Genomic DNA, 12,658 nt, shown 5'->3' with positions numbered 1-12,658 from the left:
GCCAGACATGGTGGCAGGCACCTGTGATCCCAGCTACTCAGGAGGCTGAGGCAGAGAATTGCTAGAACCCGGGAGGCGGAGGTTGCAGTGAGCCAAGATTGTACAACTGCACTCCGGCCTAGGCGATAGAGCAAGACTCCATCTCAAAAAAATATATATATATATATAAATATATATATATATGTGTGTGTGTGTGTGTGTGTGTGTATACATATATACATATATACATATGTATATAAAATCTTGGTACAGGTTGGTATAATTTGCAGGACAATGATATGGTTTGGCTGTGTCTCCACCAAAATCTCACCCTGAATTATAATAATCCCCCCATGTCAAGGGCAGGGCCAGGTGGAAATAATTGAATTATGGGGCAATTTCCCCCATACTGTTCTCATGGTAGTGAATAAGTCTCACAAGATCTGATGGTTTCATAAATGAGAGTCCCCCTGCACAAGCTCTCTTGCCTGCCGCTATGTAAGATGTGACTTTGCTCCTCCTTCACCTTCCACCATGACTGTTAGGCCTCCCCAGCCATGTGGAACTATGTGTTCATTAAACCTCTTTCCTTTATAATTACCCAGACTCAAGAGTATGTCTCTATTAGCAGCGTGAGAACAAACTAATACAGTAAATTTGGAAATATTTATCTAAAGTCTTTCATCTGGATATTCCACTTCTAGAAATTTATCCAAAGGAATTAAAGGAAGTACAGTGAGATTTTTGTATGAGGATATTTACTGCAATATTATTTATGAAAAAGACTGGAAACCACCTAAATGGTCAACAAGAGTAAATAATTAAGTTATAGAATAACCATGTGATGAATTATTATGCACTTAAACACATTTTGAAACATTTCATGACATGAAAAAATGCTCATATATTCATAGATAAAAGTATATACTCTAGGTATCATGCATACCATGGATATCCATTGCTATATAATCACGTATGACATCTATGTATCATGTATATACACATATCATGCATATGTACATATGATTCCATATATTTATATAGAGATATAGATATATACATATTATATCAGTCATCCCTATTTTTTTGTTTTTTTTTGTTTGTTTTTGAGACAGAGTGTCTGTCACCCAGGCTGGAGTGCAGTGATGTGATCTCAGCTCCCTGCAACCTCCACCTCCCGGGTTCAAAATTCTCGTGCCTCAGCCTCCTGAGTAGCTGGGATTACAGGCATGTGCCAACACACCCAGCTAATTTTTGTATTTTTAGTAGAGAGAGAGTTTCACCATGTTGCCCAGGCTGATCTCAAACTCCTGACCTCAGGTGATCCAGTGCTTCAGCCTTCCAAAGTACTGGGATTATAGGTGTGAGCCACTGCATCCGGCCAGTCATCCCAATATTGTACATATACATGCATCAAAATGTTAATGTAGATTATTTCTAGCAGGTTGAATGATAAACAGTTTTTGTTTTCTTTAGACTTTTATATGTCTTCCAGTATTTAGGAATTACTACCAGAATCACATCACATCAGGAAACACACAATGTCAGTTTGTTTTCAATTGTTAGGGATGCTAAGTTTGGTCATCTTGCTAAAAGGTGTCCACCATTATAAATAACATTGCAATTAATATCCTTGTATATAAATCTCACTGTACTTAATTCCTTTGGATAAATTTGTGGAAGCAAGATTTCTGAATGAAAGACATTTTAAGGTTCTCCATTATAAAGGTACCCTTTCTCTTTTGTAATTGCTAAGTAATCCGCAGGGTGATACTTTGAAAGCAAATGAGCATTCGGTTTCCCAATAATATTTTACTCTTTGGAAATAGTATTTATTCATGATCTTGGACAGAATCAGTTACTTCACTGAGAATTACTAAAGGTAAAAAGAAGAGTTTCCTCATCCACATTTTTAGTTTTACTATGTTATCTTAGACTATCTGTGCTGCTATAACAGAATGCCACAGACTAGGTAATTTATAAAGAACAGAAATTTATTTCTCACAGTTCTGGAAGCTGGAAGTCCAAGATCAAGAACCAGCATTTGGTATCTGGTGAGGGTAGCATTTTTCTTAAGGGAGGAAGGCTGTTCCTCAACACGACAGAACGGCAAGAGGGCCAAACCCTGTGTGAGGCCTCTTTTATTTTTTGAGACAGGATCTTGCTCTGTCACCCAGACTGGAGTGCAGTGGCATGATCACAGTTCACTGCAACCTCAACCTTCCAGGCTCAACCGATTTGGGTAGCTGGGACTACGGGTGCATGCCACCACATCCAGCTAATATTTCAAAAAATTTAGCTCAAACTCCTGCGCTCAAGTGATTCTTGAGCCTTGGCCTCCCAAAGTGTTGGGATTACAGCTGTGAGCCACCACACGTGGCCAGGCCTCTTTTACAAGGGCCTTAATTCCATTCATGAGGGAGGGACCCTCATGGCCTAATTGCCTCTTAAAGATCTCACCTCTTAATACTATCACATTTGACATTAAGTTTCAACACCTGAATTTTGTATGGGACACATTTCAGCCATAGCATCTTACCCTGCCCCCACAAAATTTATGTCCTTCTCACATATATTCATTCCATCTCAGTAGCCTCAAAAGTCAGTCATTCCAGCAGCAACTCTAAGTCTAAAGTCCAGAGACTCATCTAGAATCCTCTAAATTAGATATGGATGAGACCCAAAGGTGTAATTCATCCTGAGGCAAATTTCCCTCCAGCCGTGAGCCTGTAAACTCAAACAAGGTACATGCTTCCAAAGTACAATGGTGGGACAGGTACAAAACGAATATTTATCTTCCAAAAGGGAGAAATATGAAAATAAAAAGGAGTACCAGGTCCTTGGTAAATCTAAAATCCAACAGGGCAAACAACATTTGATCTTGAAAATCATCTTTGATTCCAAGTCCTGCCTTACCAGACACACTGGGGCAGGAGTTGGGCCGCCAAGGCCTTGGACAGCCCCAACCCCATGGTTTTGCCAGACAGCCACGCTTCAGTTCTCACACACTGAGGTTGCATTCCTGCGGCTTTCCCAGGCTGGTGCTGCATGCTGGTGGCTCTATTGCTCTGGGGTTGCAGAGACAGCCCTATCCCCACAATGCCACTAAGCATTGCCCAGGTGGAAACTGCAGTGGCTCCACCCCTGTAGCAACTCTCTGCCTGGGCCTCAAGGCTGTCTGCAACATCCTTTGAAATCTGGGTGGAGATAGCGCCGCAGCCACAGCTCACACACACACCTGCAGAGTTAGCACCACATGGATGCTGCCAAGGCTTACGCTTGTACCGTCTGGAGCAGTGGCCCAAGCTGCACCTGGGTCTGCCTGAGCCACAGCTGGGGTGGCTGAGAAGCAATGTGCCAGAATACAGTGAGCAGAGACAAGGGGCAATGAGCCCTGAAGTCCCATAGACACTCTGCACCCCTCCTTAGAAACTTCTGCCCCTAAGGTCTGGGCGCTCTGGGTCTGTGATGGATGTGGCAACCTCAAAGATCTGAAACGCCTTCGGGGGTCTTTCTCCCATTGTCTTAATGAATAGCACCTGGCTTCCTTCTAGCCATACTAATCTCCTTATCAAATGGTCACTTGGCCACACTGCTGGTTTTTTCTCCTAAACATAATTTTTTATTCTTTACATGGCCAGGCTGAGAATTTTCCAAATATGTACGTTCCGCTTCCCTTTTCATTATAAATTCTATCTTTGAATTGTTTTGCTCTTCTTATATTTTACTATAAGCAGTTAAGAGAAGCCATGAAGCATCTGAATGCTTTGCTGCTTAGAGATTTCTTCTGCCATATATCCTAGTTCATTGCTCTCAAGTCCTGCCTTCCATAGGCATAATTTAGCCAAGTTCTTTTGTCACTGTAGTGAATGGCCTTTCCCCCATTTCCAGTACCTTGTTCCTCATTTCTGTCTCATGCCTTATCAGAAGGGTCTTCACTGTCACTATCCCGTAAGTTACTTCTAAAAGGAAGGAGGCTTTCCCTACGGCTCTTCTCTTCTTAGCCCTCACCTGAATCGCCTTTAATGCTCTGTTCATGGCAATGAGACTTTTTCCAGCACTTTTTATTTTTTATTTTTTATTTTTTGAGATGGAGTCTCGCTCTGTTGCCCAGGCTGGAGTGCAGTGGTGCAATCTCGGCTCACTGCAACCTCTGCCTCCTAGGTTCAAGCAACTCTCTGCCTCAGCCTCCCGAGTAGCTGGGATTACAGGTGCCTGACATCACACCAGGCTAATTTTTGTATTTTTAGTAGAGACGGGGTTTCACCATCTTGGCCAGGCTGGTCTTGAACTCCTGACCTTGTGATCCACCTGCCTCGGCCTCCCAAAGTGCTGGGATTACAGGCGTGAGCCACCACCCCCAGCCTTCCAGCACTCATTTCAAAACCATTCCAGCCTCTACCCTTTACCAAGCTCCAGAGCTGCTTCCACATTTTTAGTTATTTGTTATAGCAACACCCCACTTCTGTGGTATCAATTTCTGTTGTAGTCCGTCTGTGCTGCTATAACAGAATACCACAGGCGGGTAATTTATAAAGAACAGAAATGTATTTCTCACAGCTCTGGAGGCTGGAAGTCCAAGATCAAAGAACAAGCATTCAGTGTCTGGTGAGGTCTGCATTCTTCAGAGGGGAGAAATATGTCCTCACAGAGAAGAAGGCAGAAGGGCAAGAGACCCTAGCAGCTGTGGGAAGCCTTTTTTATAAAGGTCTTAATCCCAGTCATAGCCTAACCATTGCGTAAAAGCCCCCCTCTTAATACTATCACATTCACCATTAAGTATGGAGTGGACACATTCAAACCATAGCTTATGAACTCACAGATTTTTTTTTTAATTTAATGTGTTACAATCCCTTGCTGTTTTTCTTAACGCTCAAATTGCCCCAATGCAGCCAAAGGATTTCCTTTTAAGCCAGTTCCTGTGTCTCCATCATTCTTTGAGCACTTCCTTGCTTTCTGCAGCAACACTTGCAGCCTCAGACCTGGAATTCACCATTTATTTAAGAAGCCCTCATTCCTTTTTGTGGATAGCGGTATGCAGAAACCAAGATCTGGGTGCTAAGTGTGTTCATAGTTACTGTGGTGTCATAAGTTCTAGGCCCTTTCAGAAAACAGAGCCAGAAAATTAGAAAATATTAAGAGAGAGAGAGAGAGAGACGGTGTGTGTGTGTGTATGTGTGTGTGATGAGTGCATATTGGTACCTCCAATTAAAATACAACATCACATAGTTCTGTCTTTTCCCCTACTCTATATTTGTATCTCTGATCTCCCACAGTGAAAATACTGGTTCTCCACATCAGTATAATTATTTATTCTATCCTATAATACACCCCAAATAGTTTCAGATTATGACATGAGTTCTAGTATTCAATTGTTGTTATTAATACTATTTCAGTTAGTTTTCTATGCCCTTCATGATGATAATCTGTCAGCCATTCATTTCCTTAAGTAATTATTGAATTCAGGATAGCAAATGCCTTCCATCTTTTGTCCATAATTCAGATGTCATACAGCCTTGCCCTTAGAGATCTAGATCTAATTCCCTGGCCTACAGAGAAAGCCAAAGATTTCTCCCTTTCGCTTCTGCAAGCTCCCGGTGGTTTCCTTCATTGAAAATAATTCTGCACACACTGCACCCTGGCAAGGAGACTCACAGCCCTTCAAGATTCCCCCAAATGGCCAAGCACTGTGGCTCATCCCTGTTAATCCCAGCACTCTGGGAGGCCAAGGCAGGTGGATTGCTTGAGGTCAGGAGTTCAAGACCAGCCTGGCCAAAGGCAAAACCCCATCTCTACAAAAATACAAAAATTATCCAAGCGTGGTGGCATGCACTTGTAGTCCCAGCTACTCAGGAGGCTGAAGCATGAGAAGTGCTTGAGCCCAGGAGGCGGAGGCTGCAGTGAGCCAAGATGCCACTGCACTCCAGCCTGGGCAACAGAGTGAGAGTCTGCCTCAAAAAAAAAAAAAAAATCCCCCAAATAATCTCTTGCAGAGATTTCACAAACCAGGCATATTTTGATGACAGCTTCCCAGGAATTATGGTAGAAGGAGTAACAGTGCAAATTCACAGTTCTCACAAACACAGTCAGCATCACTCATCTCAAAAGAGCCCCCAGCCACACCTCACTGTGGCATCTCTTTATTGGTCTTTCAGCTCATCCCAGTATTATGGTCTCCTTCCCACTGTTTTTTTCCTCCTCTTCCTTCCCTCTCCTTTCTCCATTTAGGATCAAAATGCACCATTCTTCTCCTCTGTGAAGCAGAGCAACCTCCTCCTCTGAAGCTTTGTTCAAGGCATTCTTAGAACAAAGACAGCCTTCTTCCTAAGAAAAATTATAGTGAATAAAATTTCCTCTGCCTTATTACACATACAAGGGTTGGGATCTTTTTAAAGCATGGTCAGTTATAAACTACAAAGAAGTACCTGCAAAATTCCCTCAAGAGGAGTTTCTCCATTGGTTCAGCTAATGTCCTTCAGAACCAGGTCACCAGATGGCTCAAGCTACCTAGGATCTTTCTACTTCTGGACCCTCCAGCTTCCAGAGCCACCTCCTCAAGTCCTCATGACCTCTACTGCTCTCCCATCATCACAGACAAATGGGCTCATCCAAATTTCCTCCAGCTAAGCAGCAACCACCCCACATTCCCTCCCAGGGCCCTGGGAGGAAAACAGTATTTATAAGCCATGGTCTGTGGACTGACTCCAGCATTGAGGGGGAATCTGGCCCTCCCAGTGCCCCACAGCTCATGGGAGGGACTCAGAGGCCTCTAATTTCCCATTGCATTGATGGAGATGACCTCACTAAATAACCTGCCTAGGCTAGAGCCAAGGAGGGGTATGATCTTGCTAGCCTAGAGGTCCCATTCAGGGCCCTTCTAGACTTTTTAAGGCTAGATGATCTTCTGTTGGCAGAAGCTTTCAAAAAGGCCAGTACATAGCCTGGAAACAATCCCTAACGGGGATAAAGTGCGGAGGAGAGGTGCAGATCTTTCTAAAAAGTCTATCTGAATCTCTGATGAGGGAAAGGAACATTGAAATTTGAAAAATATTCCAAAATTGGAGTTGCCTTCATTATCTTCTAGTCAGTAAATATTTAAGTTGCTTTGACATTTAATAGTTTTTTTCAGGTACGAAATTTTAAAAATTTACTCATAGGAGAAATGGGTCAAAAATGATTGAGTGATGTAAAAGAATGTTGGGGTCTTTCAAAATGCAAGAGTTGAAGAATAAAACTGTAGTACAAGGAGGAGAGTAGTGAAATGAAATGGTCTGAGAATGGGAGGAGGAGGGACTGGGAAAAGGGACGGGGGGGGGCCCTCCTGGCACAGGTAGCATGCCGTCCCGTAGCTGCTCATCCATCACCAAAACCCCTGCCTGTTCATGGTAACCTGGGAAGCAATGAAATACCTCCCTGCTTCCCCCGTCTCCCTCTACCATGTCTCAATGGGCCTTGAAGTCTACCATTAGCACTTCTATCCTTTACATCTCGGCTGACTCCTCCACCAAATACATGGCATTTCTGTTCAGATTTTAGGACTGCAAATGTGTCTTGTTTTGCACAGTTCTAGAACTTTCTAGAATCATATATTATGTGGGCTAGATAAGTAGTTTCTCTAGTTTTGTGCTCTTCCAACTTTTTATGTAATTGCACTGATTATTCCTTGATCAGTTCTTAGGAGAATCCAGACAGAGCCCAGGTCAGCTACTAAAATACCTATGCCCTTTGTCCTTCTGAGATGCAGTAGGAAACCACCTGTCAGGGTAATTCCCACATTTCATATTACCGGGCTGCTCCCCTGGACATGAGGGGCGATGGTTCTAGGCCCAGGTGCCCAGCAAGCCTTGTGCTCCTTCTATCATGTCTTTTCTCTCCCAGAGCTGGTCAACTCCAGGGCTTAAAGCAAGTAACCTAATGTCAGCACAGAGAAGATGTGCAGTGAAGTGCTGCCCACATGACGACCAGGGCCAATGCTCAGGCCTTCTGCCATGTAATCTTAGGCAAGTTCCCTAAACTCAAGTTATTTGAACAGGAATGCAAATGGGGTGAGTATAAGGGTCTGGAGACAACTGTACCCGGGTTCATACCCTGGCTCCATCACTTGCCAGCACCATTTGCATGAGGCTTAACTTCCAGTCTGTCTTTTTCTTCATCTGTAAACTGGAACTTATAATAGCATCCACATCTTAGGGCTGCTTTGAGTTAATCTGATAAGTTAATGCATGTAAAATGCTTACAAATTGCCTTGTTCATAGTACTTAATAAATATTTGACATTTTAGGCCAGGCACGGTGACTCACACCTATAATCCCAGCAATTTAGTAGGCTGATAGGGGTGGATTTCTTGAGAACAGGAGTTTGAGACCAGCCTGGCCAACATGGCAAAACCCAGTCGCTACTAAAATACAAAAATTAGCTGCATGTGGTGGTGCATGCCTGTAATCCCAGTTACTCGGGAGGCTGAGTCACGAGAATCACTTGAACCCGGGAGGTGGAGGTTGCAGTGAGCTAAGAACATGCCACTGCACTCCAGCCTGGGCGACAGAGCAAGACCGTCTCAAACAAAACAAAACAAAACAAAATTTGGACATTTTATATGTACATGCATTCCTACATACATTTGTAAATACATACAAAACGTCTGTCAAATTAGCCCGGCGTAGTGGTGGGTGCCTGTAATCCCAGCTACTTGGGAGGCTGAGGCAGGAGAATCGCTTGAGCCCGGGAGGTGGAGGTTGCAGTGAGCTGAGATCGTGCCACACTCTAGCCTGGGGGACAAGAGTGAGACTCCGTCTCAAAAAAAAAAAAAAAAAAAATCTGTCAAGTCCAGGCGCTGTGACTCACACCTGTAATCCCAGCACTTTGGGAGGCCAAGGTGGGCAGATCACCTGAGGTCGAGAGTTCGAGACCAGCCTGACCAACATGGAGAAACCCCATCTCTACTAAAAATACAAAATTAGCCGGGCATGGTGGCACACGCCTGTAATCCCAGCTACAGGGGAGGCTGGGGCAGGAGAATCGCTTGAACCTGGGAGGCAGAAGTTGCAGTGAGCCGAGATCACACCATTGCACTCCAACCTGGGCAACAAGAGCAAAACTCGTCTCAAAAAAAAAAGTCTGTCAAGACATACTTCTTAGAATGGCTGAAATAAAAAAAGATTTTTAAATTTGACAATAGCAAATGTTGGTGAGGTAGTGGAGCAACTGGAACTCTCATACATTTGCTAATGGAGATATAAATTGTACAACTCTTTGAACAACAGTTTGGCAGTTTCTGATAAAGTAAACATATATTTACCACACTTACCATAGAATCCAGCATTCCCATTCTTACTCCTTCAAGAGAAATGAAAGCATACATCCACACAAAGAATGTTCATATAGTTTTATTCATAATAGCCAAAAAACTGGAAAGAATCAAGGTGTTTATCAACAAGTGAATGGATAAATTCTGGAACATCCTTTCAATGGGACACTACTCAGCAGTCAGAAGGGATTAACTACTAATACATGCAATGACACAAATAAATCCCAAAAGCATTTTTTTTTTTTTTTAAAGATAGGGTCTCACTTTGTTACTCAGGCTGGAGTGCAGTGGTACCATCACGGTTCACTGCAGCCTCAACCTCTCAGGCTCAAGCAATCCTCCCACCTGAGCCTCTCAAGTAGCTGGGACTACAAGCATGCACCACCACACTCAGCTGATTTTTTTAAATTTTGTAGAGACAGGTCTCACTATGTTGCCCAGGCTGGTCTTGAACTCCTGGGCTCCAGCAATCCTCCTGCCTCAGCCTCTCAAAGTGATGAGATTACAGGTGTGAGCCATTGCACCCAGCCTCAAAAACACTGTGTTAAGGGAAAGAAGCCAGATACAAAAGGCTGCATACTGTAGGATTCCATTTATACAACATTCTAAAAACAGCAAAACAATAGAAACAGAAAGCAAATGACTGGTTGACAGGGGGTGGAGACAGGGAGGAGCTGATTATAAAGAGGTATAAGGAACATGTCAGGGTGATGAAAATGCTTCACATCTTGATTGTCCATAAGGTTTGCTTCTGTGTCCCCACCCAAACCTCATCTCAAATTGTAAACCCCATAATCCCCACATGTTGAGAGAGGGACATGGTGGGAGGTGATTGCATCACGGTGATGGTTTCCCTCATGGTGTTCTCATGATAGTGAGTTTGCATGAGATCTGATGGTTTTGTAAGTGCTCAGAAGTTCCTCCTCCATTCCTCTCTCTCCTGCCACCTTGTGAAGAAGGTGTCTGCTTCCCCTTCCACCATGATCATTTCCTGAGGCCTCCCCAGCCATGAGGAACTGTGAGACAATTAAATCACTTTCTTTTATTAATTACCCAGTCTCAGGAATTTCTTTATAGCAGTGTGAGACCAGACTAATACAATTGTGATGGTGGATACATGACTGAATATGACGGTCAAAACTCAAAGAACTGCACACCTAAGAAAGGTAAATTATACCTTACTAACCTGATGTTAAAAGCCATTAACAGCTGTTACCTATGGGAGGAGGGAACTAAGTAGGGAGGATGATTAAAGGATACTTTTTTTTCTACTTAAACATACTTGTACTGTTTGAACTTTTCTAATGAGCAAATAATTTATGTACTTGATAATAATTTCATTAAAGTTTTAAAGAATAACAATAATATCTATCTTGAAGGGGTGTTGTGAGATCCAAATGACATAATGTAAAAAGCATACAGCACAATGTATGAACTCAGAGACAGACACATAGATACATAAATAGATAGCTACAGGTAGAGAGAATTTGTTACCTTCCTCTCTCACCTCCCACCTCCCCTACTCTTTTTACTTCCCCATCCTCACCCTCCCTTAATGACCCACATATTCTGAAATGACAAGGTACAAAGGCCAAAAGGCCACTGAGGGTGACAGTCATGACTTACCTCAGTGACAAAGAGTGTACGAGGGTCGATGATATCCAAAAAGTGCCTGAAGCGGCCATAGAAGGATGTCTGAAGGGGATGAGAGATAAGAGTGAATGGATCAGCCGCTGTGCACCCTTCTCCAGACACTGGGGAGCCCTACCCTTCATGATTGGGGTCCCCCGGTCCCCAGGACTCCCCATGTGGGTGATAAATGCCAATGAGGCCTCAGAAATCTAAGGACAGCTTTCCTGAGGCTGAGAGTTTTCCAAAGTCAACTCAGAGAGACCACTGAGATACTCAAGGATGGACTCATCTGCTCTTCCAGGTGCCTCCCATTTTCCCCCCTCTCTCCCAATGCCCTGAGATCTATTCTGAGCCTATTAAAAGCTCCCAAGCATCCCTGGACATGTAGGCTGAAGGTGAGGCCTGGCCCCAGCCCTCTCCCAGCCTGTCTTGCTCAGGACCTGAAGTGACAGAGCATCCTGGCCTGCCCCTCACAGGGTCCCTCCCCAAGGTCCAGCTCTGCCTCCAGGGGGAGGTTCCCAAGTGCAGCTCAAACCTGAAGGCACCAAGCTCACAATCCTCAGGCCCTCCTTCATCCAGAACCCTGTAGCTGTTGAGGTGCAGGACAAGAGGCAGCTCCCCCAACCTTGCCCCAGAGCAGGGGCTGTGGAAAAGGAGGGCTTTGTGCTAAGCACCACAGGCATTAGAGCACAATGAAAGGAAACCAAGCAACCTAGCTGCTGGGCCTTCTGCCCTGGGGACTAAGCCAGCTGGGCAAAGCCGAGCTCAAGGGGAAGACAGAGGGTGCCAAGGTGGGGGATGAAGGGGAAGCTGCAATCACTGGGGGTTCATGCCTCACTACACTCTGGGCTCTGCCCCAAATTCCTCCCTAGAGCCCCACAACTCTCCAAGCACCATCCTTTGCACAGTGGAGGAAACAGAAGCCTCCACATTCCCTCCCCTTACTTATTTATTTATTTATTTAAGATGGAGATTCTCGCTCTGTTGCCCAGGCTGGAGTGCAGTGATGCAATCTCGGTTCACTGCAAGCTCCGCCTCCCAGGTTCACGCCATTCTCCTGCCTCAGCCTCCTGAGTAGCTGGGACTATAGGTGCCCACCACCACGCCTGGATAATTTTTGTATTTTTAGTAGATGGGGTTTCATCTTGTTAGCCAGAATGGTCTGGATCTCCTGACCTTGTGATCCACCCGCCTCAGCCTCCCAAAGTGCTGGGATTACAGGCGTGAGCCACCACGCCCGGCCTCCCTCCCCTTATTTAGTAGGACACCAGACCCTGCAGTCAATTCCTGTTCCTTTCCCTTCCCAATAAAGACCCTGCAATAGGCTCCAGGTCACCTCAAAGTATCCCCACACACCAGTTCTCATCCCACCTCCATTTCTCTCCCACTATGGCACCCTACATGAAGCAACCTCTAACCCCTAATGCTGCCCCTACCCAGATGCTGTCTCTCACAAACCAGATCAACCTTCAGTCCATTCCTAATAGAAACAGCTGCCTAACCTCTTATAATCCACACAGCCTGGACCATTTCCCCATTAAAGACATACATAAGGGAGGCTCACAATGCTGTCCTGGCAAAATTTCACCTCTAAGAATGTAGTCTAAGGAAACAATCCAAGATATTCAAAGATCTGGTCAGGTGTACATACCAAGGATATTCACTGCGGCATTATCTACAAAGATGGATGGTTAAATAAATGCTGGTCCATTCATATGACTGAATACTACGAGGCCTTTA

General features: G+C 44.4%; 1 protein-coding gene across 1 annotated transcript in view; it reads right to left on the bottom strand.

Annotated features, from left to right (window-relative positions):
• Nucleotides 1-12,658, bottom strand: part of SFXN5 (sideroflexin 5) — a 130,706-nt gene that overhangs the window by 104,490 nt on the left and 13,558 nt on the right. Inside the window, exon 2 of the mRNA XM_011945175.1 lies at nucleotides 10,913-10,981. Within this exon, the coding sequence (XP_011800565.1) occupies nucleotides 10,913-10,981 (69 nt within the window). The remainder of the gene's footprint in view (nucleotides 1-10,912; nucleotides 10,982-12,658) is intronic.

The sequence above is a fragment of the Colobus angolensis genome, unplaced genomic scaffold (genome assembly GCF_000951035.1).
Source record: "Colobus angolensis palliatus isolate OR3802 unplaced genomic scaffold, Cang.pa_1.0 Scaffold24, whole genome shotgun sequence".
Lineage (NCBI taxonomy): Eukaryota > Metazoa > Chordata > Mammalia > Primates > Cercopithecidae > Colobus > Colobus angolensis.
The sequence above is the reverse complement of the archived record's forward strand: the minus strand, read 5'-3'. Positions and strand labels throughout refer to the sequence as shown.